Source organism: Sitophilus oryzae, unplaced genomic scaffold (assembly GCF_002938485.1).
Source record: "Sitophilus oryzae breed Bouriz unplaced genomic scaffold, Soryzae_2.0 scaffold_1869_pilon_pilon, whole genome shotgun sequence".
NCBI lineage: Eukaryota > Metazoa > Arthropoda > Insecta > Coleoptera > Curculionidae > Sitophilus > Sitophilus oryzae.
Window position 1 is genome coordinate 678,890 of NW_022146578.1, and position 13,036 is coordinate 691,925.

Genomic DNA, 13,036 nt, shown 5'->3' on the forward strand with positions numbered 1-13,036 from the left:
ATTATTCTCCTTTTTATCATACAGGGTGGCCAAGTGTCAAAAATGCCACAACATTCAATCTATAGTAGGCCAGTAAGCGAGGATAAAAATAGGGTATTACCTCCGAATTCTTGACATCCTCACCGATTGACGTGAAATTTTAACAGTGAATAGAGATAAATGTAACAAACAAAAGTGACATAGTAGCGATGTGTGCTTTCACCGTGGGGGTGAGTGCCATCCCTTTTCGGATGTGAAAAATAAATCACCCATTTTAATTGCCAAAATCAATAAAGGGATGAATTCTAAGTAAAAATGTTCTATAACATTTTTTCAGAAAATTAACATTTTCCGAGTTATTTAGAATTGAAAATATTTATTTTTCGTTTAAAAACTGCACATTTTTCTGCCGTTTTTTATAAATAATTCGAAAACCTCGTGTTTTATCGGAAAACTCATATAGAACAAAAATTAAGGTTTTTATATAGCGAATCGACTCATTTTTGTATGTAGGTGTATTAATAGCCGAGTTATCACTCTGTAAATGTGATTTTTTATTTTTCGAAAACTAAATTTCAACTTTTTACCCTAAAATAATAGCGAAAGGACACATTTTTAGAAGAAAATATATATCCCCTTTTTAAAGTGCTTGAAAAGACCTTTTAAATGCGTTTTCAAATGGTCTTTTCAAGTTCGTAACTCAAAAACTCGTGGGGTTATGATAAAAATAAAATGATCACCTGATTTTTTCGAAAAAAAATTAGCAACAAAATTTATGACTAAAATCATAAAAATAAAATCTATTAATTTTTAGGAAATTACACGAGCTATAAATTAACCTCTATAGTTGAACAGTCTTGACCTCTTCATTTTTACGAGATTTTTGGGTTTTAAGGGCTCAAAGAATGTAGCCCTTACACGCAAGCCAAACTAAAAAAACGTAATATCTAGAAAATAAAGAGATCTACCGAAAATTGGAAGAGAGCAAAAATATTGCATAAAAAAGACCTTCAATTTTACTCTGTCGCATTTTTTACGTATCTTGCTTAGTTTTTGAGATATGTCAAAAAAAATTAAATTTTTTAAAAAATAAAAAAATATATTTTTATTTTTTTTTCAAATTTAGACATTCTAAACCGCTCGAACTTGCAAAGGCTCGTTAGTACATAGTCAAATTCAAAAGTTTTCATTTTTATGATTTTACTCATAGATTTTGTTGTTAATTTTTCTTCCGAAAGATTGAGGCGACCCTTTCATTTTTATCATAACTCCGCGAGTTTTTGAGCTACGAACTTTTTTAAAAATGAATTTAAGAGGCCTTTTCAAGCACTTTAAAAACCGTTATATTCATTTTCTTTGAAAAATGTGTTCTTTCGTCATTATTTTACGGTAAAAAGTTGCAATTTAGTTTTCTAAAAATAAAAAATCAGCTTTACAGAGTGATAACTAACGTTTATTACTAAGGAAATAATTACTCACCTATATCCTATATTTATATCATTGCTTTACCTATTGGGTATTCAAGGTCTGAGTACATAATTCTAATATTTATTTTTTAATCTAACCATATTGTAAGCAATGAATCAATTCTTACGATTCTTTAAACGAACGAGCCGTAGAAACACACGAATCGATCCGATTCAATTCTTACAATTCTTTTTTACGACTCATTTGTTCAAATTTTATGGATCCGTGAGCTACGATTCAATTGTCTACCTCTCACGATACTTTGAACGAACGAGTCGTAGAAACGAACGAGTCGTATTGTGATCCGATTCATTTCTTACGACTCGTTTATTAAAATTTTATAGATCCGAACCATATTCTAAGCCATGAATCGAATCTCACGATTCATTTTATTATTCATTTAATATTCATTAATTAACGACTCTTTCAATCTTTGCCTACGTCTAGTGCATAGTACAATTTTTTGAAATACATTTCTTCTAAACCCCTAATATAAATTTCTATTTTTATTCATAATCAAAAGTACCGTATGATCGAAAAAAAACGGCGTCCAGTTGGCTGGGAAATGACGATCGATGACATTTCCCATATAAATTTACATATAAATTGACAGCGATCTTCATTCCATAGCCATCGCTGACGCCGTTTTTATTCGATCATACGGTATAAATCATTAAAGTATGACTTCTGAATATGTTCAACTCAACAGTTCCTTATTTTAAACATGTTCAACAGGAATATTAAAAACAGTTGAGATTGTTTGCTGTTTATTAGATCTTTCATGTTACATATATATTTAGACATGAAACTCTACTAGGTTTAAGAATTCTACACCTTTCTTATCATCACTTCCAACCAGCTTTTTCGATGGCACACGTTTTACTTCAAAGCCTGACGATTCTCCCGATTCCCTTCGTGTAGGTAATATAGACATCTTCTTTACCTTAGAACCTTTAGATCTTCTACCTTGCTTTGGTATATTAATTCCTGGGATTACCGTCATCCTTCTCGAAGGTGGCATTGCTGACATTTGATGGAATAGATGTGCTACTTCATCTTTCATTTTCGTACTCGACATCATTTGGATTATTCTGTTTTCGCGCTTTTCGAGCTCCTTTGTACCGAATATGTCATCAAATTCGACATTTTCCACCACTTCCAAGCATTTATTGATAAAGTCAACCTTTGTGGAGTCTTTTAAAGTCTCAGAACACTTAATAGCACTGAGGAGGTCGTTTTTGGCGTCATTTTTATTGTGCTGTTGAAGATTGCATTTAGCTAGTAACATTGTTCCGTTAAAGATCCAGTATATTATTTTATTTATTTTGGCCTGTTGGATACATTTCCTTGCATATACTCTTGCCAAATCTAGTTTCTTGACTTCGATATGATACCGCGATAACTCATGGTAAAACCAACAGATCTCTTGAGGTAAAACTGCATTCTCTAACCGCCTCTCTAATTCTACAATCTCTTTGGAATAATCAATAAATACATTTTTGAATTGCCCTACAACCGAATCTTTTGAAGGTTGTCTGCTAAGCGGTAGACCCAATAGAGCGTATATTCTTCTATTTTGTTCAAAGGTACTATGCTCATCGTTGACTCTGTAGACCTCATAAAAAGCTTTGCATACTTTGTCGTAAATTTCATGCATGTATTCGTCCTTGTTTGGTAACAGTTTCTTCGACCTTACGTCGCAGAATCTTTTCAGTTTTTCTACCAAATCTAAGAAGGTCTTTAATTTTTTCGCATCAAAAGCCTCAAGCATCTTAGAAAGAATAGCGTCGGCATCTCGCTTAGTATTTTGTTGTTGCTGCTCTAGTTCAAGTTCTTGGCGTGCTTTTAGCGCTCCGGAAACTTTAGCTTCTTGATATTTGATAAAGTAGAAAGGTCTCCGTGTTCTAAGTAGTTCTTGTTTATATGAAACCGTCTGGAAGCAACTTTTTGCCAAGTGTTTTATTTTCTTCGAACCCCTTTCATTAGGACATGTGGATCCGGGAGCCGTTCGAATTTCTTTTAAGAAAATCTTGTCCAAATACATTGAATCTAAATACTTCTCAGCCATGAAATTTTCAATATTTGAAGTATAGTTTTGCATTGGCTTAAATCGAAATGGTTTGGTAAATGGTGGCACGGGTTCATCGTCCGATTTACGCGAATGTAAAGAATCTCTTATTTCAAGAAGAGTGTCATGATGACTTCCTATAATCAAGAAACATGCAATATTTATATAGCTGAACGTAAAATGCTATTATACAGGGTGACACCTCATTCGCCTAGGTTGATTATACGAAAACGGAAAGCTTTAGAAACAAAATATATTATTGGTATAGTTGGGGATTGGGGATGCAATGTGCACATTTTTTTTTTAAATATACAGGCTGTTTCAGAACTAAGATCCATACCAAAGTTATATTTTTTCTTATGGAACACTCGGTATTTTATTTCATTTTTGGATTCTTGGGTCCAAAAAAGACTAAATAGATTATTACCCTGTACATTACCGTTCAGAATTAATTCTTGTGCTGAGTTAAAAGGTAGAGAAATAAACTTTGCTCAAAAATGTTATTGCTTCCTTAAATTTATACTGGGGTACCAAAAATTGCTGGATCTATTTTAAGGATACATTTTATATAAAAACTTCATTATTTCAAATGCAACACCCTGTATTTTTTTAAATAAATCGAAGTAGATTTAAATGCTCTTTCAAACTATATTAGGGTTTCCTATACTTATCTAGCTGAGATTTTGAATAAAAAGCGATTTTTAAATAAAATGGCAATTAAGATGTCTGGACAGTTAGTAACCATTTTCAAAATCGACATAAGTTTATGGACATTATTATTTATAATAGTTTACTAAATTTACATTATTTTAATTTAAATAAAGTCTATAAACTAGTTTCGATTTTGAAAATAGCTATATTCATACTAGAAACTTGCCATGACGACACTAGCCTTCTTGATTGCCATTGTATTGAAATATTGTTCTTTATACAAAATCTCAGCTAGATAGGTAAATGAAACTCTAATATAGTTTAAAAGAGCATTTGAATCTGCTTCGATTTATTTTAAAAAATACAGGGTGTTGTATTTGAAATAACGAAGTTTTTATGTAAAATAAGTATTTAAAATAGACCAGCAATTTTGATACCCCTGTATATATTAAACGAAGCGATAATTTTTCAGTAAAATTCAAAACACAAAATACACTTAGACCCATTTTATCACACACTAAACCAATACATACTGAACAACAAACAAAAAGTGTAATATACAAAATGCCATGTGAATGCGATAAATTTTACATTGGTGAAACATCTAGACCCTTAAATGTTTGAATTAAAGAACATAAAGATTATTTAAGAAAGGGCGATTTTCACAAATCTAAGATTTGTCAGCATTCATGGGACACAGGGTGCAGAATAGATTTTAACAACTAACAACGCCAAAATTACGATGAACGAAGCGATAGCCTCTAAAAGAAAAATAAAAGAGACTTTAAATACAATTTTATAAAAATAAATATATTGCTCATACATCTATAGATGTTAGTAATGTATGGCCATCGCTTCTTTGATTTTAAAGAACATAAAATAAGTAAACATAATATACGTAAAAATTAAAAACAAATTAAAAATAATCATACAAAACGTTTTTATTTACCTTATTAAGTAATTGTGATCAAGTAGTAATTGTTAATTTTGAAGTTTAACTTGATGTTATTTTGACAGAACGTCAACGGTTTTTGTAGACGTATCTGTTTTTTGAAAAATCAAAGTGTTCTCGAATAGTTGCATTTAAATTTAATAAATAGTTTTTTTTCTTTATTCTTCGTATTTTTTTGGTTCCGACGACGGAAAGAGATAAACTTTCCGAAACGTTAAGCATTTTTTGTTCGTTAGGCAAATTTGTTTATGAGTTTCTTCTAACTGCTGACAGTAGTTTCCCTTGGATTAACACCAGCAGTGTTTACAAAAAATAACTATTTTATTTTGTAGATTTTCTTGCAGTGGCGAAATACCCATATAGGATTTACCCTATATCGGAGAGATGACTTCGCCACATAGGTATAGACATTTTTTTATATTTAACCCTTATAATAAATGCCTTATTTTGTGTCCAAGAAACCAAATATAACATAAAATACTGGGTGTTCCATAAGAAAAAATATAACTTTCGTGTGGATTTTAGTTCTGACATACCCTGTACATTTCAAAATAATTTTAAATTATGCACACTGCCTTCCCACATATACACATAAAATGTTGTGTTTCTACATCTTTCCGTTTTCGTATAATCAACCGAGGCGAATGAGGTGCATCTCCCTGTATAAATAAATTTACCTTTTTTAGCTTTAAACATCTGAGGCTGGACTGGTTCGTGCAGCTCTTCGTTTAACAATAATTTTAGTAAAGGTGATGGTTTTTTCTTTTTCGTTTTCATTCTGGGTTTCGGTTCAAACGGTTTCTGAGCGGCATAGTTCTTTTTCCATGCCAGTTTTCTAATGATCTTAAAATGATCTCTTAAAGGTCTTCCAGCCCTTTCGCCGAGGCAATTTTCGATCGCAGCGGTACAATGCATAACACCCATAGTAAAGTTATCGGGTTTTTGTCTTTTAGGAACCAATCTAGAGTTTTGAACCAAACCTTAGCAAAAGATACGAAACAGTGTTTACTACACTGTGTCAATTTTAAAACTTCCCACCCTTAATATCGTTCTTGCAGTTAAAAATATGAAAAATCGGAAATTTTACTTGTAAAGCGGAAACTTTAAATGAATATTTTTAGCCATTTTCTTTCAACCCCCTAGGAGGGATAGATTTTACCCTTACAATCTTAAATGGGAATGAGGGTAGCATATCGTTTTAAAGGGGCGTTTAATTATCTTTTCAGTGGTATGCTACTTTGTTGCTTTTTGTCCAGAGGTTTCCGAATAATCGCGTTTCGAAGTTGCATCAGAAATAATTAAACATGCCTTCATTGAGATTTTAGTTTTCAGGCTAGTACACACAAAAATTATTGCATTGGGTCTCCTTGTAGTACAAATGATTAGAAGATTAGCTGGCAACATAAACGTAATCATTATTTTTTTCTAGGGGGGTCGAAATACTAATAAACCGAAAACATCATAAATATTAACGCTTCTTTTCTCAAATTCAAACATGTCAGAACTCAGAAAAAAACATGTTCAGAAAATTTAAAAGGAATAAAACAGGAATATTACCATTCTTAATTCGCTTTTGCTTGTTGGGCAAACTTTTATTAAGTGCATAAAGTGTGAAAATGGTTTATTCTCTTCAAGGAAGAACTGAAATTATTAACATTAATGGAGAGGTTGGAAAGTGCGGACGAAGAACAGCATTGGTTTTGAATGAAAGAACTCAAAATCGTGAAGTAAGTCACATATATGTGCTGGATTTGGTGGCAAAGTTCTCCGAAACTGGTTCGGTGAGTAATAGAAAAAGAAATAGCCTACTAGAGTGATGAATGAAGGAGCTCAAATTGAGGTTTTGGGATTATTTTCTGCAGAGCCCACCAGCTCCTTGGGGACAGTAGCACAACAGACAGGAATTTCACACGATACTGTAAGAAAAACACTGAAAATGCATAAATTCCATCCATACAAAATGCAGATACTTCAAGAACTCTATAACGATGATTTTGATAGAGGAATAGAGTTTTGTGAAATCATGATTCGTCAAATCAACGCCAATATTTTTCGAGGACATAAACAATATCCCCAAAAAGTCAATGTTTGGGCTTGCATTCTTGGAAATGCCATTATTGGTCCTTTATTTATTGAAGGAAACTTGTGTGAGATCTTGTTGTGATTGAAGGAAAAGGTGATCTGTATCTTAATATGCTTCAAGAGACTATTGATCCTCTTATCACCCAAGAGCTAGAAACTCAAATTGATGCAGAGTGTAATACAGTTTTACAGGAGGATTTGTTAACATTCCAGCAGGACGGTGTTCTACCTCACTATTTTCTTGCGGTCCGACATTAACCACTGTCGGACGAGAGATTTCCGGGTACATGGATTGGTAGAAAGGAATGGCCTCCAAGATCACCTCATTAGACTTCTTTCTTTGGGGATATCTTAAATCCATTGTTTATAAAACACAACCTACTGATATTGATGATCTTACAAAGCGAATTACAGCAAAAATCCGGTCAATTCCCTGTAAAGTTTAACGAAATGTTAGAGAGGAGTTTGAAAACAGACTTTATTATTGTTTACAGAAAAATTGAAAACATTTTGAACAACTTACAAGGACGTAAGTGGTGTAACCTAACCTTCTAATGATTTGTACTACAAGGAGATCCTGACTAGCCTGAAAACCAAAATCTCAATACAGGCATGTTTAATTGTTTCTGCAACTTTGAAACGCGATTATTCGAAAACCTTTGGACAAAAAGCAACATAGTAGGATACCACGGAAAAGAGAATTAAACACCCATTAAAACGATGTGCCACTTGAAAAGGAGGCTAAAATATTAATTTAAAGTGTCCTCCTTACAAATAAAATTGACATGTTTTTTCGATTTTTCATATTTTAAAATTGACACAGTGTATATTAATGTATGGTTTAAACAATACCTTCTTCAAATTCGCAACAGAGATAAGTATTGAGAGCTTTATCCGCAAGCACTACTAAGTTATCCGCATCCATTCCTAAGGCTTTGTTAATATCTTCCAAAGCGCCTTCATATTGAATAGCTTTGGCCCTAGCTCTGGATCTTCCAATAAGAGCTCTCTTGTCATCCGGGGTTTTTTTAATTGCTTCATCGAAAAACTTTAGGGATCGTTCGTATTGCTCAAGTCTGGATATGTAATATCCAATTTCTCTGTGTAAAGTTTGGTATCCATATATTTCCTCTTTCTTTCCGAATGGATTCATTTTCATGTTAGTTAATACTTATATTTTTAATTGTAATTCTACAATAATATCAAAATATAATTAGAATGGCAGTGACAACAATCAATGAAATATCTGTATGATATCTGTCAACTCCGATTTATGCAGGTAGAAAGTTTATTTTAAGTTTTAATTTAAGTAGAATTTTAAATGAATATTTGCAAGAGCATTAAAAATTATTGTTATTACAATAAAAACAATTTTTGTCCCTATTCCAAAAAATAACACCGCAAAAAGATCTTCAGGTTAATAACCCTAATGAGCCATGTTTTAAAAATACTTCTTAAAATAATTCAACACAGAATATTCAAAAAATGTGAAATTGATTTAGATGATGGCCAATTTGGCTTTCCGAGAAGGAATCTTTTGAGAAGGAGAACCAGGGAATCAATGTTTGACCTGTCTGTTCTTTTACAGACAAAACAACAACTTTGATGTGTAACTTTTTTGGGGGATACTTTGTAGAATTCTCTATATTTTTAAAAAATGCTCTAAATTAACCTACATATGCTTACAAAATTTCATTTCAATACAAACTGTCGTTCTCCTTGGAGCCTCCGCGTCGTATGAGAGGCGTCACCCTGTATGTATGTTTTTGATGATAACTATAAGAGGAGCAATGACAAATATAATGATGCTGCTAGAGATGCTGTCCTCCTGCATAATGCTAGAGGTTATTTTGATATTTTAAGTTAATATAACGCCTTTATTTATTATTTGATCACTATAGCCAGTTATACAAAATCAATCACTACCAGGAACAATTTTAGCCTACAAAAAAATGAAACGTATGTAACAACTGATGTAACAATAAAATTCAAATGTTTCTTCATCAAAACCAAAGTTTCTCTGTTTACATGTCGTAAACTTCAATCTCATTGAACCTGTCCCGAGATCGTTCATAACGTAATTCGAATCGTACATGCCGAACGATTTATTGGCAGCAAAGGAAAAAATACGCTAGGCTAATTTTAGCGATTGCCACTGTTATTTTTTATTTAAATTAATTTGCTACATATGTCTTACATCAACTTGGAAATAATGCCAAGTATGTGATTTCCTCTACTATTATTAATGCTGAAACAGCACGTGCAAAATGAAATCCAATTCATATTATTCATGAAATCTAATCCAGTCTGATTTATTTTATTTCAAATTCCATATATTACTAATTAGAATAATATGCATGCGTTTTTATGTATTCCATCATGACGAACTGATTGTTTCATGGTTATGCGTGTAATGCATTTTGTTTGTTAAAATGGATAAATAAACTTTAATTTATTATGTTTTATAAAGATCAGTAAGATTTAATAAGTTTTTTTTTATATTTTAATCCAGTCATAAGCATGAAACTTAAAAAATAACGCTGCAATAGTAATAACTTGACGCCTCAACGGTAGAATATAGTCTGTCCGGCGAAGGTCCGACGACAAGATCCTTGACAGTGATAGATGTGTCTGTCATTTTAATTTCAAAGTAGTTTATTTTATTTTCCAAAGTAGTAACATAGTTTAAGGAAAAGAGTAGTTGCACTCTCGCAAATATTTTCTGCCAGTTTTTGCAAGCTGGCAGGTTGCAAAGCGTTTCAGTTGAATTCGGTCCGTCGAGCTGTGAGGTTCGAGCGTTGCGTCCGAGCACAGGGACGGATTGACAAAAAATGAGTGCCTTACTGTGCGCTGCTATTAATTGTGGAAATAATTCAAAAAATTGTTCTTTCAGTCTTTTTAGATTTCCATCGGATGTAAATCGGCAAGCTGATAGTAATTATCAATTAACATTTAATTATATTTGTTTATTTTTGAAGCTGAGATATTATGTAATTAATTAAATGTTATTATTTTTTTAGCATGCGTGCAGATTTTAAAAATAGTTTTTTAGATATACAGGTTGTCTCAAATATGCGCATGAAAATATTTTTTGGTCAGGGGGTTTTCCATAAAATTTTCATTCCAATAATAATTTACGAGATAATTTATATAAATTGGTTTTTGAAACAATTTTAGAATAAATATTTTGTACATCTAAAGTCTCCGCAAATTATTCATATTTTTTAATTGAAAGAATTTTATAATAGCATAATCTCTTATAAATTTAGTGGACTGTATTTTTTGATGTTTTTTTTATTTATTTTTTATTATAAGTGGTCGTAATATAACAATATTCAAAATATTATAGACAAAATATTGAGATTATATTTGAGGGAAGAAAAGTGCCACACCAGTTTTATGCATATGTTTCAAGGTTTATAAAGGGGTGTATCCTAAAATATTTTGTTATATACAGGGTGTCACAAAAAAAGTTATGGAAAAGTTAGTTTGATTTTTTTTATTATTTTACATCATTCTATATACATTATTCTATATTGGGTATTTTTTATGGCGTCACCAAAATCGCAATATTTAAAATGGTGTATCTCAACTTTTTTAAATGCGAGAGTCTGTATATTATTTTTCTGTCAGATGCATAATTAAAAAGTGAACATTTTTTTATTAATCTAATGTGTTTCTAAATTTTTACCGCTGTCGCAGATATTCGCAGTATTATATTACATATGGCTCTTTCAACAGTAAATTTTTTTCAAAGCCACCTAATATGATCTTTGTCTGTATCTGTAAATATCCTGTATACGATAAAGTAAATTTTTCTACACGAATTTATTCCGATATCCTTCATGTTTAAGAAAACATAGCAAAGTATTAATAAAGTTATATTCACTCTAGTTTTTTACCACTTTTCGTATATAATGTTTTTAACCAAAGTTTTAGTAAATAAGAAATAGATTGGCAACACCGCAGTGAGCTTTAAATAAAGACAGTGTACTATAGCCATAATGTTATGCCGAATCCAGTTATCTACAGAAAATTAAACTTGCTTTAAATAAAAAAAAAGTCGTAGAAAATCTCTGAAATAGATAATAATATAAAATATGTCATTATATATTTTTTCTGCATTTCTTCCCATCAGAAGATTTTCAGATACAGAAGAATTGTTACCTACACGAAATGTGAAAATATTCTATTTTCAAGCAAGTTTTTACTCGATGATCATTTTTTTTATTTTATTTTATTGTGAACTCATATTTTTCTAAATACATATCTGTGAAACTATGGCGAGTGCCACGTCTATACTTTGCCTAGTTAATAGACCACGACTATACAGCTACGTCGTCGGCTACGGAGGCGAGAACAAGGTCATATAAAATGGCAGAAAAAGAACAAAGGATTTGACAAGGAGTAAAACTACTAGTTTCCTTATACTATGGTAATAAGTTGGTACAATTGGAACGCATAATTAATATATTTAAATTTTGAGTGAGAAGTGATTACTCTAAAATATTGTGAACAAAAACCTGTATAAAAAATCTAATCTTGGTTAATTAACTTTAATCTTAATTTTTTTCTGCAGTATTAAAATGTATTATTTACCTATCGTGTGATATTATTTTACAGATATTCCAGTTTTTGGTACCATATACGAGATGGTATACAACTTTATTTGTGGCTAATACAACTCTCTGGCCATAGTCTCTGGCAAACTGATGTGTCTCTGGCGGTCTCTGTGCCCCGAATATTAACTGTAAAGTATGGTCTGGGTCAACACTTAATTTTCCCTCGAGTTTTCCTCCACTTAATTTTAAAAAACACGAAACACAAGTAACAACACAGTCCAAAATGCAAAATGCAAAATATTTATCATTTCTATTTGACATAATTTGACACAAAATTATAACCTATAATTTGGCAAGAGTTTGACAATTCTTAAAAATCTTAAGTCGAGTTTATACGCATAGGCGTCCGTTTGTCGTTCATCGTTGCGTCAAACCAATAATATTGAAATATGATCTGTCATTTTTGAAATAAACCAATAAAACTGGTTAAAAACAACAAGAGGCGACGCATGACGTACTTATTTATAAACCCATCCATAGTTTAAACTAGATAGAAAAAAATATTAGAAACTTTTTTTAGTGAAATAAATGGATTGGTATGGAAGTCATCTGCTTTTTTTCTGTCATCGTCTGTCGAAATCTTACCTGAGAAAACAAACCAGAGTATAGTTATAAAAGAATAATCGACTATTTGGTTACTAAGGAACAAGTTACTAAACTACGTTCACTTAAGATCAATAAGAGGCGCCACCCTGTATAAGTTCTATGACATCGAAAAAATATACTACAATGCAGTTAGCTATTTCCATTGGAGTGTACACGAGTGGGCTTAGGGCAAGTTTTCAACCATTATGCTTCCTTTAAAGGAAGTAATGGTCTCTAAAACAAGCATTGAACCATGTCAAGAGGTTAAAGTAGGTACACAATCTTAAAATTAACGTCTTTGAAATAGTATATATCTTAAATTAAAATAACTATAAATAAAATAATATTATAACAGATATTAGAAAGATTATTTTGAAAAAATATATTTAGATATCTTCGCATTAGTAAGCAGTGCCTTCTAAGTGAGAAGTATTAGTACCTTGCTTATATATTAATATAATGGTACAAATTTTAGTACTGCTCACTGCTCACATAGACAAAATTAGATAGCAAAATACACTCAAAGTAGTACTCAGTAAAAGATACTTAAAGACAAAATAGTACACATGATATAATAGTTTTTCAACAGTCTTTAATTTCCACTTTAAAGGATGTCTGTCTGTCCAACAA

The 13,036-nt window shown here is 31.5% G+C and overlaps 2 protein-coding genes across 4 annotated transcripts in view; one reads left to right on the top strand and one right to left on the bottom strand.

Annotated features, from left to right (window-relative positions):
- The window catches only part of LOC115883300, a 51,416-nt gene that overhangs the window by 17,419 nt on the left and 20,961 nt on the right, over positions 1-13,036 (top strand). The window lies entirely within an intron of this gene.
- Positions 2,197-8,428, bottom strand: LOC115883299. Of its 2 annotated transcripts, none has more exons than XM_030901638.1 (3): positions 8,052-8,428; positions 5,795-6,097; positions 2,197-3,651 (listed from the first exon to the last, which is right to left on the bottom strand). In XM_030901638.1, the coding sequence occupies exons 1-3, from the start codon at positions 8,356-8,358 to the stop codon at positions 2,243-2,245; spliced, it is 2,019 nt and encodes a 672-aa protein (XP_030757498.1). In that variant the 5' UTR covers positions 8,359-8,428; the 3' UTR covers positions 2,197-2,242. The 2 variants fall into 2 exon arrangements, with proteins under 2 accessions (XP_030757498.1, XP_030757499.1); XM_030901639.1 differs by having other exon boundaries at positions 5,795-6,078; positions 8,052-8,188.

Coding starts and splice junctions, on each gene's coding strand:
- LOC115883299 (XM_030901638.1), bottom strand. CDS start 8,358: ATGAAAATGAATCCATTCGGAAAGAAAGAGGAAATATATGGATACCAA. Junction 6,098..8,051: donor CTGTTGCGAATTTGAAGAAG/GTATTGTTTAAA, acceptor TCTTTTGCTAAG/GTTTGGTTCAAAACTCTAGA. Junction 3,652..5,794: donor GATGTTTAAAGCTAAAAAAG/GTAAATTTATTT, acceptor TCTTGATTATAG/GAAGTCATCATGACACTCTT.